The following is a 15,602-nucleotide window of genomic DNA, read 5'->3' as shown; positions in this document are numbered from 1 at the left end:
GGCTGGGGGCCGGGGGCGCTGGCTGGGGGCCGGGGGCAGGCGGTGCTGGCCGGTGGGGCCGGGGGTGCTGGCCGGCGGTGCTGGCTGGGGGCCGGGGGTGCTGGCCGGCGGGGCTGGCCCGGGGGTGCTCGGCCAGGGGCTGGGCCGGCACCCCAGGGCCCGAGCCGAGCCAGGCTAGAGACGCCAGGGCCTCCTCCCCCCACCCCCTAGCTTACCTGCTTCCTGCTTCCCGCGAATCAAATGTTCGCAGGAAGCAGGGGAGGGGGCGGAGTTGGGGCGGGGACTTTGCGGAAGGGGTGGAGTTGGGGCGGGGGTGTGGGCGGGGCTGGGGGCGGGGCCGGGGCCCCGTGGAGTGTCCTCCTTTTGGACACTCCACATATGGTAACCCTACCTTAACTAAGGTTCTTTTGACCTCACAGCTTTTTGATTAGAGAAAATCAGCTCAATGTGGTTTTATGGCTTTTATTTAAGAGCCTAAATGACTATAAGGCTAATTAGTTAATTATACTTCCTTAAAGTGCTAAACAATATGAGAATCAGACTGAGGTTAGAACGTAAATCAGAGTAATCAATCAAGGAGTTAACAATAGTACAAATTAAAATTGGTTAACTAACAATATAAACAAGTGGAGACCAACAATGCATTCAAATCATTGCATGAGCAAAATTAATCATTACATTACAAAATTATATAATCCCAGTAATTTCAATCTGTGTCCTTTCCCTTGTGGAAAGAATGAGCTAAAGCTGGAATTTTTACAAACCCAGGATGGCCTTCAGTGATCTGTGGTAAGAGTTGCATTAACCTAGGTTAATTTCGTACTATGGGCTCACACACACACACAGAGGACACACACACAAGCCAAGTCTCTCCTCACAGGCGTTCCTGCACAGGTATCAGGTATTCTACAAAAAGAGGAAAAGTCACTGGGGAAAAGAAAAAGGATCTGCTCTTTGTCTTGCTTGATCCGTTGAGCTTCAGAGAGTCAAAGAGGAAATGCAGTGTAGGGAAACAGGCAATGTCTTCTGGCTCAGGTACCATCATGTTAGTGGGCATCATCCTCTGGTCAACTGGCTGGTCTGCGATGTCTTGGGCTCCACTTTCCGTGGGACCAGCCCAGGGAAAGCAGGAGTGTCAGCCGTTTGGTTGTCGTTATGGGGACCTGGAGAGGAGCACACTTCTTCCTCGCTTACCTGGTCTTTTAAGGTTGAGATTCAAGCTGGTCACATCCCATAGGACCTCCCCGGAGATCTTCTGGGCAAATCAGGTGATCACAGGTTTTGCACCTCAACTGCATTGTCCAGTCCTGATCAAGCGAAGGCAGGCTGACCTTTTGTCCGTTCTTGGGGGCACTCCTTCCTAGCGGACTGCTTCTGTGTCCCGTCCACAAGTCCATGTGTTTATCCCAAGCAAGCGATAAGGAAATAACAGGACTGACGCCTCCACCAAAACTGTCTCAAGCCCCCTTGGATCAACAATCCGGGCTCTTCAACGGCTTCTTGACCATTAGGGTCTGGCCACTTTCCTGGTCATAAATCATGATCCATTATTCTTCACTTGGTCACACACCTCATGCTTATGCTTTCTCAAGGTCCAGGAGACCTCATGACCACAGTAAAAAATTACTAAACTGTCACCTGTCTGGGCAATTGCGTCAAAGGTTATTTCCCTCTATCGAAGCCAAGCTGCTTCAAAAGCGACTTTTAAACCCCATTACCATAAACTTATTACAAATACAGCCCATTAAAGTTTATGCTTAATGTCCGCTTCGCTTTAGCCCACCAGGCTGGGTGTTATAATGCCACAGCCTCAAAACACCCTGACTGTTTACTTCCCAGCATGTGATGTCGCACATGTTAAAGTCCACCCTTGCCAACAGCTCAGAACTGCGGCCACTGGTCTGATCTGTCTTTTGTAATGTTGGAATTGGCACCAGTCTCTCTGGCTGAAATGTATTTCCCGGAGGTCCTGTCCCAAAGTAAGATAACAGTGACCTTATACAAAGAGGACCCCACGGGGGGGGAGGGATAGCTCAGTGGTTTGAGCATTGGCCTGCTAAACCCAGGGTTGTAAGTTCAATCCTTGAGGGGGCCATTTGGGGATTTAGTTGGGGATTGATCCTGCTTAGAGCAGGGGGTTGGACTAGATGCTCTCCTGAGGCCCCTTCCAACCCTAATAATCTATGAATCTTCTGGCTTGTCCTCAGAGCAGGGTCACTGAGCTGTAGGGACCATCACCGCTGACCTCGACTCGCTGTTTGCACAGAAAACAATGATGTGTCAGAGTTTAGCCAGCAATCTGCTGCCAGTCACTCCACACAGGCTTGAACCAACTGTGTCTCTGTTCCATGCACCCACGCCTTGGTCAGCTGTGGGGCAGCAGCCGGAGCAGAGGTCACCTCTCCAGGAAGCAGCGGGAGGGATAACTCAGTGGTTTGAGCATTGGCCTGCTAAACCCAGGGTTGTGAGTTCAATCCTTGAGGAGGCTACTTAGGGATCTGGGGCAAAATCAGTCCTTGGTCCTGCTAGTGAAGGTAGGGGGCTGGACTCAATGACCTTTCAGGGTCCCTTCCAGTTCTATGAGATAGGTATATCTCCATTTATTATTATAAGTCATGCCCCCACTCAGAGCATGGCTCTCTGCTGCTCAATCTCTCTTTCCCTTTCAGGGTGCCCTATTCTCCTGGGGAATAAAATCCCCCAGGGTATGGAATGAGTCCCTCTCCTCCCCCAGTGACAACTTCATGGGATCTGCAAGGAGACTCATGCTGCGGTGGAGGTTTTAAAATGACCTGGACAGACAGTGCAGGGGAGGCATGACCTACAGGAAGGAGAGGGAGGATCGGGTGTAGGGCAGGGGGTGACGGATGTGAGCTCCCAGTCAACAACTGCTGCAGACCATCAGTATTTAGTGTGGGACAATCTGGTAAGGGTAGCATCAGTGTTAAAGCTACGGGGCCTGATTCTGATCTCACAACAGCTTTATGCCAGGGTCACTCCGCTGCTTTCAGTGAAGTTACCCCTGATTTGCACCCGCCAGTGAGAGCTGAATCAGGTCCATTTGATGTTGTAGAGTCATCTCATGATTTGGAATGGGGATGGGAGGGGATTTTAAACTCATCTGCAGTTTCCTTAACCCTGCATGTCCCACTTTCTCTTCGTTTGATGTCACTTTGTCTGGGTTATTAAATAATAAATTCCTCTTAATGGTTTCCTTTCCGTCTGCAATGATGGCTACGTATTTCCAATCTCAATTCCATCATAACCATTTTGTTTGTCCCCGGACACATGTACAAACAATGGCATATGCTCATCTGCATCCTGCTATATTTACCGTAGACCCAATATGCTTCGGTGTGAAATGAAAATGGACAGTAAAGCAAGTCAATCAGACAGTGGGTGCAGTGGGTTTTGAGGCTATTTTAAGGGGTAGAACACAGCCATAAAGACTATGAAGGACCCACATACGCTCAGTGAGGGCCAGATAGCCGTGTTCACCGAAGATACACACCGTGGAACAAAGCACACTGGGCACACCCTCCTAGAGCTCAGAGGACAGTTCCCAGTTCCGCTGCGCTATGAAAAAATCACATCGGGACGAACACCATCGCTCCTCAAAGGGAAATGGCTGGAGCGTAACACTTGGGGCATTTAAACCAAGCCTGGAGAAAACATTATACAAGTCCCCTAGGGAAGGACTTTGCCTGGTCCCCCAGGGAGGGACTGGATGGGACCTTGGGCGCTCTTCCACATCTAATCTAAATGGAGCGCTTCTTTCGTAACTTGAGGGACTGCCAGCGGTCTGCAGGGAGGTCAGCGCCCCATATTTCATGCTATATTTAGGACAGGCTCATGCCAGCTCCTAAATATAGAAGCCTTGCATCACCCTGGTGGTTGCAATGCCCTGCCGTTTGGTAGCCTCCCTATCTCGCACGCTCCCAAGAGTTCATGCAAAGAGCCCCTCCTCCCCGGTTTCCACTGTGCATAGCGAATGGCTCCCGAACTCCCGGGCCTTGCGTTTGCACTGAGCGGGCCCCACCAAGGACACTCCAGAACCTCAAGAGGGTGAGAAGTGGGGAACGTAATCCCAGTGGCCAGGCAGGGCCCTCACCCCTCGCTGCACCCTCTGCAGGAAGGAGACACAGGATGAGATTAGGATCCCATTTCAGGAAGGAGTGTGCCGCAGCATCCCAGTGCTGTGATCTCTCAGCCAGAACCCCACAATTATCCCCACAGCTCCCTCGTTACACACTACCCCCGACCCTCTGTCTGTGGCAGGCCCTGAGGTAATTCCCATTTCTTTGAGCCAGCGGCTCCCCCCATGGGTTCATCTGTGTTTATAGGGCATGGCCCCCTCTTTTCTCCCTCTCCCCAACTTTCTCCTCTTAGGTGGGCCCATGACACCATCCTCTTCTCCCCGTCCCACCTGCCCCTTCCCCTTTGGGCCTCGACCACCAGCCACTCTCCCCACTCCTCTCTATTCTAGTGTTTCACTGCTTCTTTCAAGTCACTTAGCTCTAGCTTGGCTCTTCAGCTCAAGCTGTAGAGATCATCGCGCTTTGAGCTCTGGAGGTTCCCGGTGTTGGCCGAGACGGTGGTCTGCAAACTATGTCTGGCTACGACTAATAATCACCAGGACCCCAAACCGCTGCTGAAGACCACCTTCCGCTCCAAGTGCCAGGCGGACCCCTCCCCCCTGCCCTCTCTGACAGAAACACAGAGTTGGGGATGAGGGCAGGAGGAGAAGCTGGATAGGACAGAAGAGGTTCGGCATTTATTTCCCCTGTGGGTTAATTTTGGCTTTTTAATTTCATGTATCTATTATTATGATAGATCGGCGCCCCAGTCACGGACCAGGTCCCCGTTGTGCCAGGCGCTGTACAAACACAGAGCAAAAAGACGGTCCCCGCCCCAGAGAACAAACAATCTAAGGGTAAGACAAGAGACAACAGATAGATGCAGACAGACCAATGTGGGGGAGTACAGGAAACAATGAGACGCTGGCCAGCCTGACAGGAGTGGTCTCAGCACCCCAGTGGCCGAATCGTCATCAAGTTTTTGCAGGCCTCGTGACAAAGGAGAATGTTAAGGAGAGATTTGAAGGAGGGTGTTTACAGGCAGCTCCTCCCAAACACAAGGGGCAGCATGGGAGAGTGCATGAACATGCTTGCTTTGTCGTCATTGCTCTGTGCCTCAGTTTCCCCATCTCTAGATGTCAAGTTACAGTGAGCGCATGTGAGCTCACTGCAACTTACAAGCCTTTAAACCTTTCCAAAATACCAAGCCGGTTCTCTTCAGGGCCTCTTTGAGGACTATAATGTGGAGCAGATTTGAGGCTCCAAGCTCCAGTCACTTGAGAATTGAGTACAAAACCTCAACTGGAACACAGGGGGAAATGGTCTCCCCCCTCCCCACCCCGTTCACATCACTCAAAAGTGTCTGATCTGATTTTGCTCAAACTTTCCAAGATCATTCCTTCCTCTTTGGACTGAGTCTGGGAGGTATTACCTCCAAAGCAAATTGTTGGGGTGAATTAGGAGCCACTGAAAAAGGGAGTGCGGGACAGACATCACAGCTCCACTTTAGCAACTGCGATTTATATGTCAAGCAAAAATATCTGAGAGAAACTTCCTGCTGGATTGGCCAACGTTCAGTTCACGGCAATAGCTGAAGGCCTCACTGGCATTTAAAGTGCTGTCGTATTTGGACTGAGTCGGGGAGAAAAAAAGTCTTTTCTTGTTAAACTAATATTATATCTTTTCCAACCTGGGAAACAGATGGAAGCAGAGCAAGAAGCGGCTATCCAGGAAGGATGTATTCAATGAGATTTCTTGTTGATGGTCAAAGAAATTAGCCCGAAATATTTTCCCCATTATTCAGCCAGCTGTGACCAGCTGTGTCCCTGCTCTGCCACAGAGTTCTCGTGTGACCTTGGGCAAGTCACTTAGTCGCTCTGCCTCTCAGTTCCCATCTGTGAAATGGGGATTACAGCCTCGACGTACCTCTCAGGGATGTGTGACAATAAATGTGGTAAAGACTGTGTGCTGCTGAAATGCTCCAGTGATGGGGGCCAGGTAAGTCTCTTCCTAGTGAGCCTTGCTCCGAGTTGAGGAGGCGTACAACCATTTAGGCTTTCATTTATTTCTAGGCTTTCCTCTGGCCCTGTCATATAGTATTGGTGCACCACCTGCATTAACAAATTTATCCTTGCAACCCCCCCCACAGGGTAGGGAAGGGCTAACGATCTGCATTCTAGAGATGGGGAAACTGAGGCACAGAGCACTGAAGGTCAAATTGACGTCTCTGGGAGCTGGAAGTGCTTAACAACAACCAGACCCCTGTAAATGATGGAGCTGCCAGTCCGAGAGGGCAGGAAGAGCACCTGCATCCAGGGCCGGCTCCAGGGTTTTTGCCGCCCCAAGCGGCGCAAAAAAAAAAAAAGCCGCGATCTGTGGCGGCAATTCGGCGGGAGGTCCTTCGCTCCGAGCGGGAGTGAGGGACCGTCCGCCGAATTGCCGCCGAATAGCTGGACGTGCCGCCCCTCTCCGGAGTGGCCGCCCCAAGCACCTGCTTGGCAAGCTGGTGCCTGGAGCCGGCCCTGCCTGCATCTCCTGGGTTCCAGGCTAATGCCTTTGCTAAAACGCCATCCGTGCTCTTGCTGCTGTGATGTGGAATCGACATGCATATTGCCTCGTTATTTAATGAGATACATAAAACAGCAACAAGCTGTATCTGATGCCCTGGGCCCGTTTCCATAATGTCCGTCTCACAAGATGCACAAGACACAAGGGGGCGCCCTACAGTTACAAGGGTATTTCCAACATAGGACTGACAACACTGACCCCCGACCCCCAACCCTGACCCCTTTCCTCCCCTCAACCCCCAACACTGACTCCCCCTTCCAATCCCCACACCCCAACAGACCCCCTCTTCCAACCCCCACACTCCGACCAACCCAAAAGAGCAAATTAATAACATCTAAAACCAAAACAGAGTTTTGACTCTGAAAAGGAGGAGTGCCAGAGACGCCAAGGGACTTCACTACTGCTACTGATTTCATGTGGAGGGTGCCCAGTTACCACGGTGACCGGCAGAAGGAGAAAGCCATCAAATAAGATAATCTTTCCTTTCCGTCCGAAAATACCTACCCCAGCAGATCATTATAAAAGCCCATCCACACAGGGCATCTCACTTCGACCTCAGCTCAATCCCCTGCAAATGCCCAGGGAAGAGATGGGCTTGGCCTTGTAACTTCTCTACTAGGACCACATTTGGATTCACATTTTACATGCACCATTGCAACTGAGCCCAGTGGCCCAATGTTCAGCGTGACCTGCCCAGGTCAGACGCGCTGGTTGCCAGATTAGAGGCCCGTTTGAAAACGTGGCACTTGAGAGCAGAAGAATCGAGTTTCTGGTGTGTGTGTTCGGAGCTAGGGGCCATGTCCGGGCTGTGACCTCTAGGACCATGAAACGTGACTGATTTAAAGGGTGAGAAAAGCCCTCAAACAAGAGCAAAATGGGCACAAACGCTGCCCTTCTGGTTGGGTTTTACCCCTGCTTTGCACCGGGGTGAGCTAATCTGAGCCCCTTTCCCTCGTGCTGGCCTGTGATGATATATAGGAGCTTGAATACCTACTGATCCCTTCTGCCCTTAAATTCTGTGCATCTGTGACTATATGAACATCCCCATCCTTTGGACCCCCTGCAAACAACCTACAGCTGGTGCGATGCTGCCTGAGGAGTTCTCTCGGGTACTCACAACTCGCTGGTGTTGAGTGCAAGGATACAAAACTCGGACACGTTTTTTTCTCCCGTCGCGGCAAAGGTATTGCCGGCGAGACCTATTCCCACGAGCGCAGGATACTAGGTCGGTGCAGCCTGCAGCGGGAGAGTGGTGCAAGACCAACAACCAGGGGAGCGCTCACCCAGCTAAGCACAGCAGAGTTAATGGACAGGCTGCTTTCTGTTTTGCTGTCGGTGCAGACTGCGGGTCAGGAAGGCAAGCCCATTCCCGGTGTCTAGACAGAGCTCTGCAGTAACCACAGCGACAGGCTGTTTGGCCGTGTCTTTCCCATTCAGTGAGGAGCGCATGCGCCTTTGGCATGTTGTGAACGGCGTGAAAGGGTGCTGCCGAGCTGGGACGCGGAGACCCCAAGCCCCTGAGCGGTGGTAGCTAGAATGTGGAGCCATGGATGGAGAATCTGCCACCACACTGGGTAATTGTTCCAATTCTTAAACTTACAAATGGGGAAACTGAGGCACAGAGTGAGCAATGACTCACCCAATGTCACCCACGAGCAGAGGGGGGATTTGAACCTAGGGCTCCGTCCTAAGTCCCAATCTGGTACCCCAGCCACCAAGCCATGCTAGGCTGTTCCCTGGCAAAGCTGGCCAGGCACATGGACAGGCACAGGAAAACCACCACCCACATTGTGTGCACTCCGAGTTCGGGGGGGTCAGCCCAGCCCCTCAGGCGGAGAAGCACGCAGGCCCCGGAAAGCAGCACTGTGTCCCTCGGGGATTCTCCATCTCCCCTGCCTGCCTGGGGCCTTCTGCACAGCTGACCCCGGGAGCACCCACTGCTAGGGAGGCAGCTGCCCATTTCAGACCCTGCCAACCATGGGCAGGGCTGAGCCCGCCCTTGGCTGATGCCAGTCTTGGACTCTCAGCCGCCCTTGGCTGCAGCGCACGTGGCAAGCCCCACAGAACTCACGCCTGCTCATCTCAAGCACTGAGCCCAGGGCCTCAACAACCACCATCCAAGCTATCCCTGCCCACCACAGGGACTGACGCTAGGCCCCCAGGGTCCTCCACCTCGGGGCCTAACCCAGGCACCACCCCTCAGCAACTGCCGGCTCGAGCGCACTGGCCTCCCTTCGGCTCAGTGTGAGGCCAGCTGGGATCTTTGGTTCCTGAGGCATTCCCAGGAGCACACAGCACTGCTCTGCTGCAGACAGCATGTTGGGGAAGGTGGGAGAATGATGATCCCAAGGGCTCAGAGTGGCACTGAAAGGGACCAAGCAAGGCTGTGTGCCGGAGACGAGGGGTCTTTCACCGGAGGACCACCGAGGCCTTTCCAGACATCACTCAGCACAGCAGCCCTATGACCGAGGGAGGATTAATGCACCCCTATTTGACAGCGGAGGGGCAACTAAAGCACAGAGAAGTTAAACTCACTTGCCCAGGGTCAGCAGCAAAGTCAGGAGGAGAGGCCGGGAGTCCTGAGTCCCAGGCTGGTGGTAGGACCCACTCCCTGGCTCTGCCGCTGCTTATTTGGGCATGTCCCGCCCCTCTCTGTGCCTCAGTTTCCCCCATCTGTAAAATGGGGGTGATGCGCCCGATCTCCTCTGTAAAGCGCTTTGTGATCTGCTGCTGCAAAGCAGAGTGACCGGAGCTAGGTGTGACTCCCACCCAGTGCTGTCTGACAGGCAGGGAACAGCCCACCACTACCTCGAACAGAAAATCACGCCGAGTAAGGGAGATGGCGGAGGTTCCTGTGGGCAGGATACAGAGCTTACCAGGTGCAAGGCCTCATGCTGGCTTGGTTTCATCTTTGACACCGCTCCGGTCCTTCTGCCCCGAAGAGATCGGCTGGGTCTGCTTTGCTCTGAGGACAGGCAGGAGTCCTCTTGCTCTCCACAGGCACCAAAGGTGTCTTTTGGGTGCCTGCTTTGAAGCTGAACAGACTGGCTGAGCCCGTGTCTCTTGGCACTGCACCGCTGCTGAAGTTCAAGGCTGAGGGCTGCAGATAGCACCGACAGCTTCTTCCAACCCAAAGAGACTAAAGATTCAGGAGCTGTTGAAATACACCCAGCTCAGTGCCCTGGGACTTGGGCAGTGGGGGGCGGGCCAGAGGCAGGTCACCCGATCGCTGACATCCGTCCTGCTGCCAGGACTCTTGGCAGAGTTTCTGTAGCGCTGAGGCTCTTACAGGCCGTTTCTGACTCTGGCGCTGTTAGTGATTCTGAAGCGTTCCTGGTTCCGGCCCTTTTTCAGGATACAAATCAGACTGTGGAGACCCGGCCACGTGCCCCTCCAAAGTAAACCGATTAAAGGAAAGTCTCTGGGATGAAGCACCCCAAATGTGGGCTTGTGGGGCGATTCGGGAAGCAATGAGGCCTAGTGGACAGAGCAATGGATTGGGACCCAGGAGACCTGGTTCTATTCCCAGCTCTGCTACTGGCCTGCTGGGTGACCTTGACCATGTCACTACCTGTCTCTGTGCCTCGGGTTCCCCATCTGTAAAGTGGGGATGATGATATTGACCTGCTTTGTAAAGGGCTTTGACATCTACTGATGTAAAGTGGTTGATAAGAGCGAGGTGGGATAGATATTGGTAGCTGGTCAGCCTGCTCCCCGTACTGCCACCTCTCCTAGCATCACCCACTTCGCTGAGCGCGTGAAACTCAGAAAGGGAAAATTCACTGGAGGGCACAGTCCCGCCCTGTTCCCCCAGGGCAGCAGCTTTTCCATCTCCACTTGCTGTGATGGAACTTGTGTTCAGCTCAGCAGCGAGCCAAGCCCTGGGATACTGGCTCTCCTGAGCTAACGGATACGCCGTTCTGTCCTGACTTCTGAGCACCCAGTCTTGTAACCTCAGCTCTCCTTTAATAGAGCTTTCCGGATGGAACCTCCTGGAGGAAAGCATAAGGAACTGGGATGGAGGCAGTCTGGCCTAGCAGTCACAGCAGGGCTGGTGGTGTCCACACATTGGGGTTAGCCTCAGGACTGTAGTACATGGGCTGGGGTCAGAGGACTCGCTAGGCCAGGTTCAATAAGCAAGAGTCAGGGGTCAGAGACCAAAAGAGACAGTGTGCTTGGGCGTCACAGCTGGCCAGACATCAGTGGAGCTGCCCAAACAACTTCAGGCACTAGGCACTACAGACCCAGGTTCTGGCCCCATGGATCCTGAAGAGAGGGGGTCCAAAGGAAAAGGGCAAAACGAGGAAGCTAGCAGTTGCTAGACAGCTGCCAGCTGATCTCTCTGCTGCATCGTGTGTAAGGAAGGACAGAGGGTCCCTCGTCTCCTTACACATGTAGCTTGGAAGGCCCTAGGGAACCAATAAAGCTCTGAGGCACAGAGAGGCATCCTGGAGTTTAAGGCCAGATGGGAGCACTAGGTCATCTGGTCTGACCGCCTGTATATCACAGGCCACCAGCAGCAGAAAAGAGATAGACTATTCCGTGCTACGGGCAGAGAATGGGTGGGACTGAGGTGCACCAGTGCTCAAGGCCCCCGGAGTAGCAGGGAAGTGATTAAATGAGATACACCTTGGCAAGTGACCTGCACCCAGCCGGGGCCATCCCTGAGTTCAGTCTGGACTGTCGCTGGCAGCCCCGTAATTCTCCTTCAGACATGTATCACGCTCCCCTTTAACACATGGTAGCTCCCAATGCACCGCTTTTCTTCTTTTTCATTGTTGCCTAGAGTTTAAGGCCAGAAGGGACCATGAGATGACGTAGGCTGCCCCCCTGCCTAGCACAGGCATTACCGGTCACCCAAATACCCCTGTGCTGGGCTCAATTCCTTCGCTTCGACCAAAGCATTTCAGTCCTCAGGAGATCAAACTGTTGTGTGCTACGGGCAGGGAACAGGAGAGACCAAGGTGCCACCAATGCCTGAGGCCCCTGCCATGGCACAAACCAAACCATGCCCCAGCCAGCAGGGGGCACTGCACGAGCGGCATGGACCACTCGTTTCTCAGCCAGCCGGGGGCGAGCCCCAGCTCCCTGCACGGGCCAGCACACATGGCGAATGCAGGCTGGCTTTGGGCCCTGTGTAGCTGGGATCTCTCTGTGCTAGGCGCCTGCTGCTGCAGAGTTAATATTTCACAGCTCACATGATGGGCATTGCTGGGGCTCCGTGGGCCCTGCCCACTCCATGCACTGCCATTGGCTCCCCGGACTGCAGGGAGCTGGGATGTTGCAATCCCTGAGATGGGCAAACTGCTTCTCCAAACAACATTGCAGCTTGGGGGTGAGGGGACACCCCTTTTTTCCTGCTCCCCCACCCAGGGAGATGCCAGCGCATGCTGACTGCTCCCTCTGGCTCACCCCCTTGCTGAGATCGACTGTGATCTCTGAGCACACAACGGGGATGCACATGGTGTGTGTGTGGGGGGGTGTAGTTATTTGCTCTAGTTCTCAGGCTCTAACTAGGTCACATGGTGGCAGGACGCTGCATATGGTCCCTCAGCAGATGTCAATGGCATGAGGTCAGTGGGCCAAGGACGCCATGAGCCCCATGAGACACTTCTCCTTCCTGCTGCCCAGAGAGGTTAGACTCTATGGCAGCCCCGAAATCCAAGCTGCTGGAGTACCACACTGAGAAACATCCCCGCAAATTGCAGACAGGCTGATTATAATGGGCCCCAGAGGAGAGGCAGGGTGGGAGACAAGCCATCACTGGGGCTTGGAACAAGGCTGGACGGTAGACAGCCAAGCCGAAAAGCAAACAGCCCAATCGGCGATCCGAACAATAAGCCTTCCCGACAAAGCTGTGCGTCGCTTCCCCGGGACTAAACATCCTGGGCACGGAACCCCCCGACCTGCAGAACCCCCAAGTCCCCTCTTACATAGGACACACCTTGGAGGAGCTGTGATCTTGACAGATCTTATAGATTAAAAGGAACCGGGATTGTTTGCACAAGACCTGAGCCTACAGTGGCTGTGGCGCGGGTGGACCCATAGGGGGCGCTCTCTCTTCTGAGCTCCACTCAGGTGCTAGGGGGCACTGTAATACCAGGAGCAGCATGGGGAGGTTCAATAGGGGGCGCTCTCCCCTCTGAATCAGCATTACCCCCAAGGTGCCAGAGCAGTGCTAGGGGGTGCTGTGCTGCAGGCTGAGGGGGGGTTAATAGAGGGCACCCTCCCCTCTGTGTCAGTGCTGGCCCCAATACAGTGCCATCCTTTGGATAATGAGGTACGACTGAGACGTGGGTTATTAACCCCTAAATCCCAGTACACCACTTCAGTGACACACCAACAATCCAGCTGCTGGAGCCCTTCTCCTGTCCCCAAATGTCTAGACCCCTCCCTCTGCCCATCCTCTCCACGCACTTCCTCTTCCCCCAGCACAAAATAACCATTTCGGCAGCGTTAGCAAATCCACGTTCTGAGACGAGCTCAGAACACAGTTCCACCACATTGCCCACCATCTGCCACACGCGTCCCCCTTCTGCGCTCTTGGCACAGGGATGGCACCGAATGCTCCCGCAGAACGCTGACGGCCAAGCTACACGACCCTGGGTGCAATCTCATCACAACGCAGCAGCACACGCAGCTAAGACCCGCCGTCTCTCCGGACACCCCACGAAGAGTTGCTTCACTAGCGAACCTGGAAATTAAAGCCCAAATGTTCAAAGGCATCTTCTGAGTTTGGATGCCTCAGATTTTGAGTGTCCAGAATTGACCTGGGCACTAACTGGGTCTCCAGAAATTGAGACATCCTTGAAAAATTGGGTGTCAACTTCTATGTCAGCAGGATTTGGAGTCTAGTGGAACAAGGGGTGATGGATGGGCACTAAATGAAGCTGGGGGTTCCCAGAAAGGTCTGCCTTTTGCAGAGGTGCACTGAAGGAGTCCACCACTGGCTTAGGATGGGGCCTACTGATTAATCCGCTATCCACCCAGGCAGCACCTTCATCGCCCCACAAAGCTAAGGGAGAGCCAGAACTAGAAATGTTACCTTCTCCTTCTTGGAGCTGTCCATCCTGGTTCTGCGATCCAGCATTGGGGCAGCTGTCCGCAAGGGGCAGGCTGCTGGCAAATCCGTCACGCACCGAGTCAAAACACACACCACCACTTGTTTCCTTGCCCCGGAAATATTCCACCTCTTGCTCCCGAAGCAGCTGGTCCTGGGCTGAGAAGACAGCTCCGCCCTGCTGCACTTGTGAATCCTTCACTTTCCCCGCTGGTTTATTTCAGTCGTAGGCTGGTTGGTTGGTTTCCTCTTTTCTAGCATGCAAAATCAAAACCAAAGCAATTCTGCTCCTGCTTCTCCTTCTTTCCCTGGACTTTGTCTTGCCCCAGCCCCCGGGATCTCAGCCTCCTTCTGGTTTGGGGGTTCACTCGGTGGGATGGGGTGAAGGTACGTCCATCACGTTGGGATCCATTTTGTCACCCTGCATCTTGTCGGAAGAGAAGCAACGAGTCCCTTCCTGGCGACTGAAGGTCTCCTCCTCTCCTCGGGGTAATGGAGCATGGGTGCTCAGCTTCACTCACCCACCTGCCTGCTTCCTCCAGTCACTTTTCTCAACTTACCAGTAAGTTTATTTACTTTTTTGGCTGGTGACAACTTCCCATTTTTGCCCTCAATGGGGTCCCAAGTTGCATCCTGGGATCTTGAGATTAACTTTGTATTACTGTGGCAACCAGGGAAATCCTGTTGCTGTCCTGCTTCACCGGGCCCCCTCCCCACCTGGCCATTAGTGCTCTCATGCAGAAGGCCACTGCCATGGTGATCAGTCTTCCTTCAAATTGTCATAACAACCACTTTATCTCCTTGTTACTGCGGTAACCACTCCACTGCAAGACTTAGCAACCTGTTCTGCTCCCATGGTGACTGTGTTGGGTCAGAGAAACCCACTTCCAAGTGACAAAGGTTAACAAAGAGCAGGAAGGTGCTTAGATGAGACATCTGAGCAAAGACGAGAGTAAACGGGAAGCATCTGCCGTGGTGGGAATGAAACTAGGGTCCAGCTCTGCATCGTTCCCCTTTCAGAAGCCTTATAACCCAACGAGATATGGAATAGGCAAGGAGCAGCTTGGCCCAGCGATCCTGCTAAGGCACAGTCCTGGGATCACAAATGAAGCCCAGATGGTTATTTCATTCTTGAAGCGAGCACAGCCAGTGCGAAGAGGAAGACAAGGCGGTTGCCCCCAGAAGCTTCCAGTCTAATTCAGACAGAGCCACTGATGTGACACACCAGGTTACAGAGCACACCTGTAGGGCAGCAGATCTTGTAGGAGGCTTTGCAGAAGATGTGGTGGCTTCTCTGTCACTTGAAGTCTTTAAATTAAGACCAGATGTCGATATAATGTAGCTCTTATAGAAGCTTGCGGCTTGATGCAGAAATTTTTGGGTGGGGTTCTCTGTTCTGTGGAGGAGGGTAAACAGCAAACAAGCCTCACCCTTGAGTATGGTGGTGCTATCACTTCGTTATAATATTGACTTGAAACCAAGATGGTTAGATCTGTATCGCTCCATATGGATGCAGTTATCCCAACACATCTGGGCTTACCCTGGTATCAAGGTGATGACCCTGGTATAAAGGGCCTTACTCACATAGAGTGGGGCTCATACTGGAAAAGGGTGTCTACCCTGGTATAGTGGGGCCCAACCCAAGTATATTGGGGCTCACCTCAGTATAGTGAGGCCTACTCTGATATATTGAGGCAGACTCTGGTATATCAGTGCTCACCCAGTATTAGGGTCACCAGGCATCCGGGACCCTGGCAACTCCGGTCAGCACAGCTGATCAGGCCGCTAAAAGTGGCCGTCATGTCCCGCCAGTTCCTAGGCACAGAGGCGGACAGGGGTCTCCATGCGCTGCCCCCATCTGCAGGCACTGCCCCCACAGCTCAGGGAAGTGCCTGCGC

General features: G+C 53.4%; 1 protein-coding gene across 1 annotated transcript in view; it reads right to left on the bottom strand.

The window, feature by feature from the left end:
- GCK (glucokinase) overlaps window positions 1-13,713 on the bottom strand; it is a 36,372-nt gene extending 22,659 nt beyond the window's left edge. The window contains exon 1 of the mRNA XM_024211330.1: window positions 13,690-13,713. Coding sequence (XP_024067098.1) covers window positions 13,690-13,713 — 24 coding nt within the window. The remainder of the gene's footprint in view (window positions 1-13,689) is intronic.
- Between the last annotated feature and the right edge of the window lie 1,889 nt (window positions 13,714-15,602).

This window comes from Terrapene carolina, unplaced genomic scaffold (assembly GCF_002925995.2).
Source record: "Terrapene carolina triunguis isolate 2854851 unplaced genomic scaffold, T_m_triunguis-2.0 Scaffold53, whole genome shotgun sequence".
In the NCBI taxonomy this organism is placed as follows: domain Eukaryota; kingdom Metazoa; phylum Chordata; order Testudines; family Emydidae; genus Terrapene; species Terrapene triunguis.
This window is presented reverse-complemented; position numbering and strand designations above follow the sequence as displayed.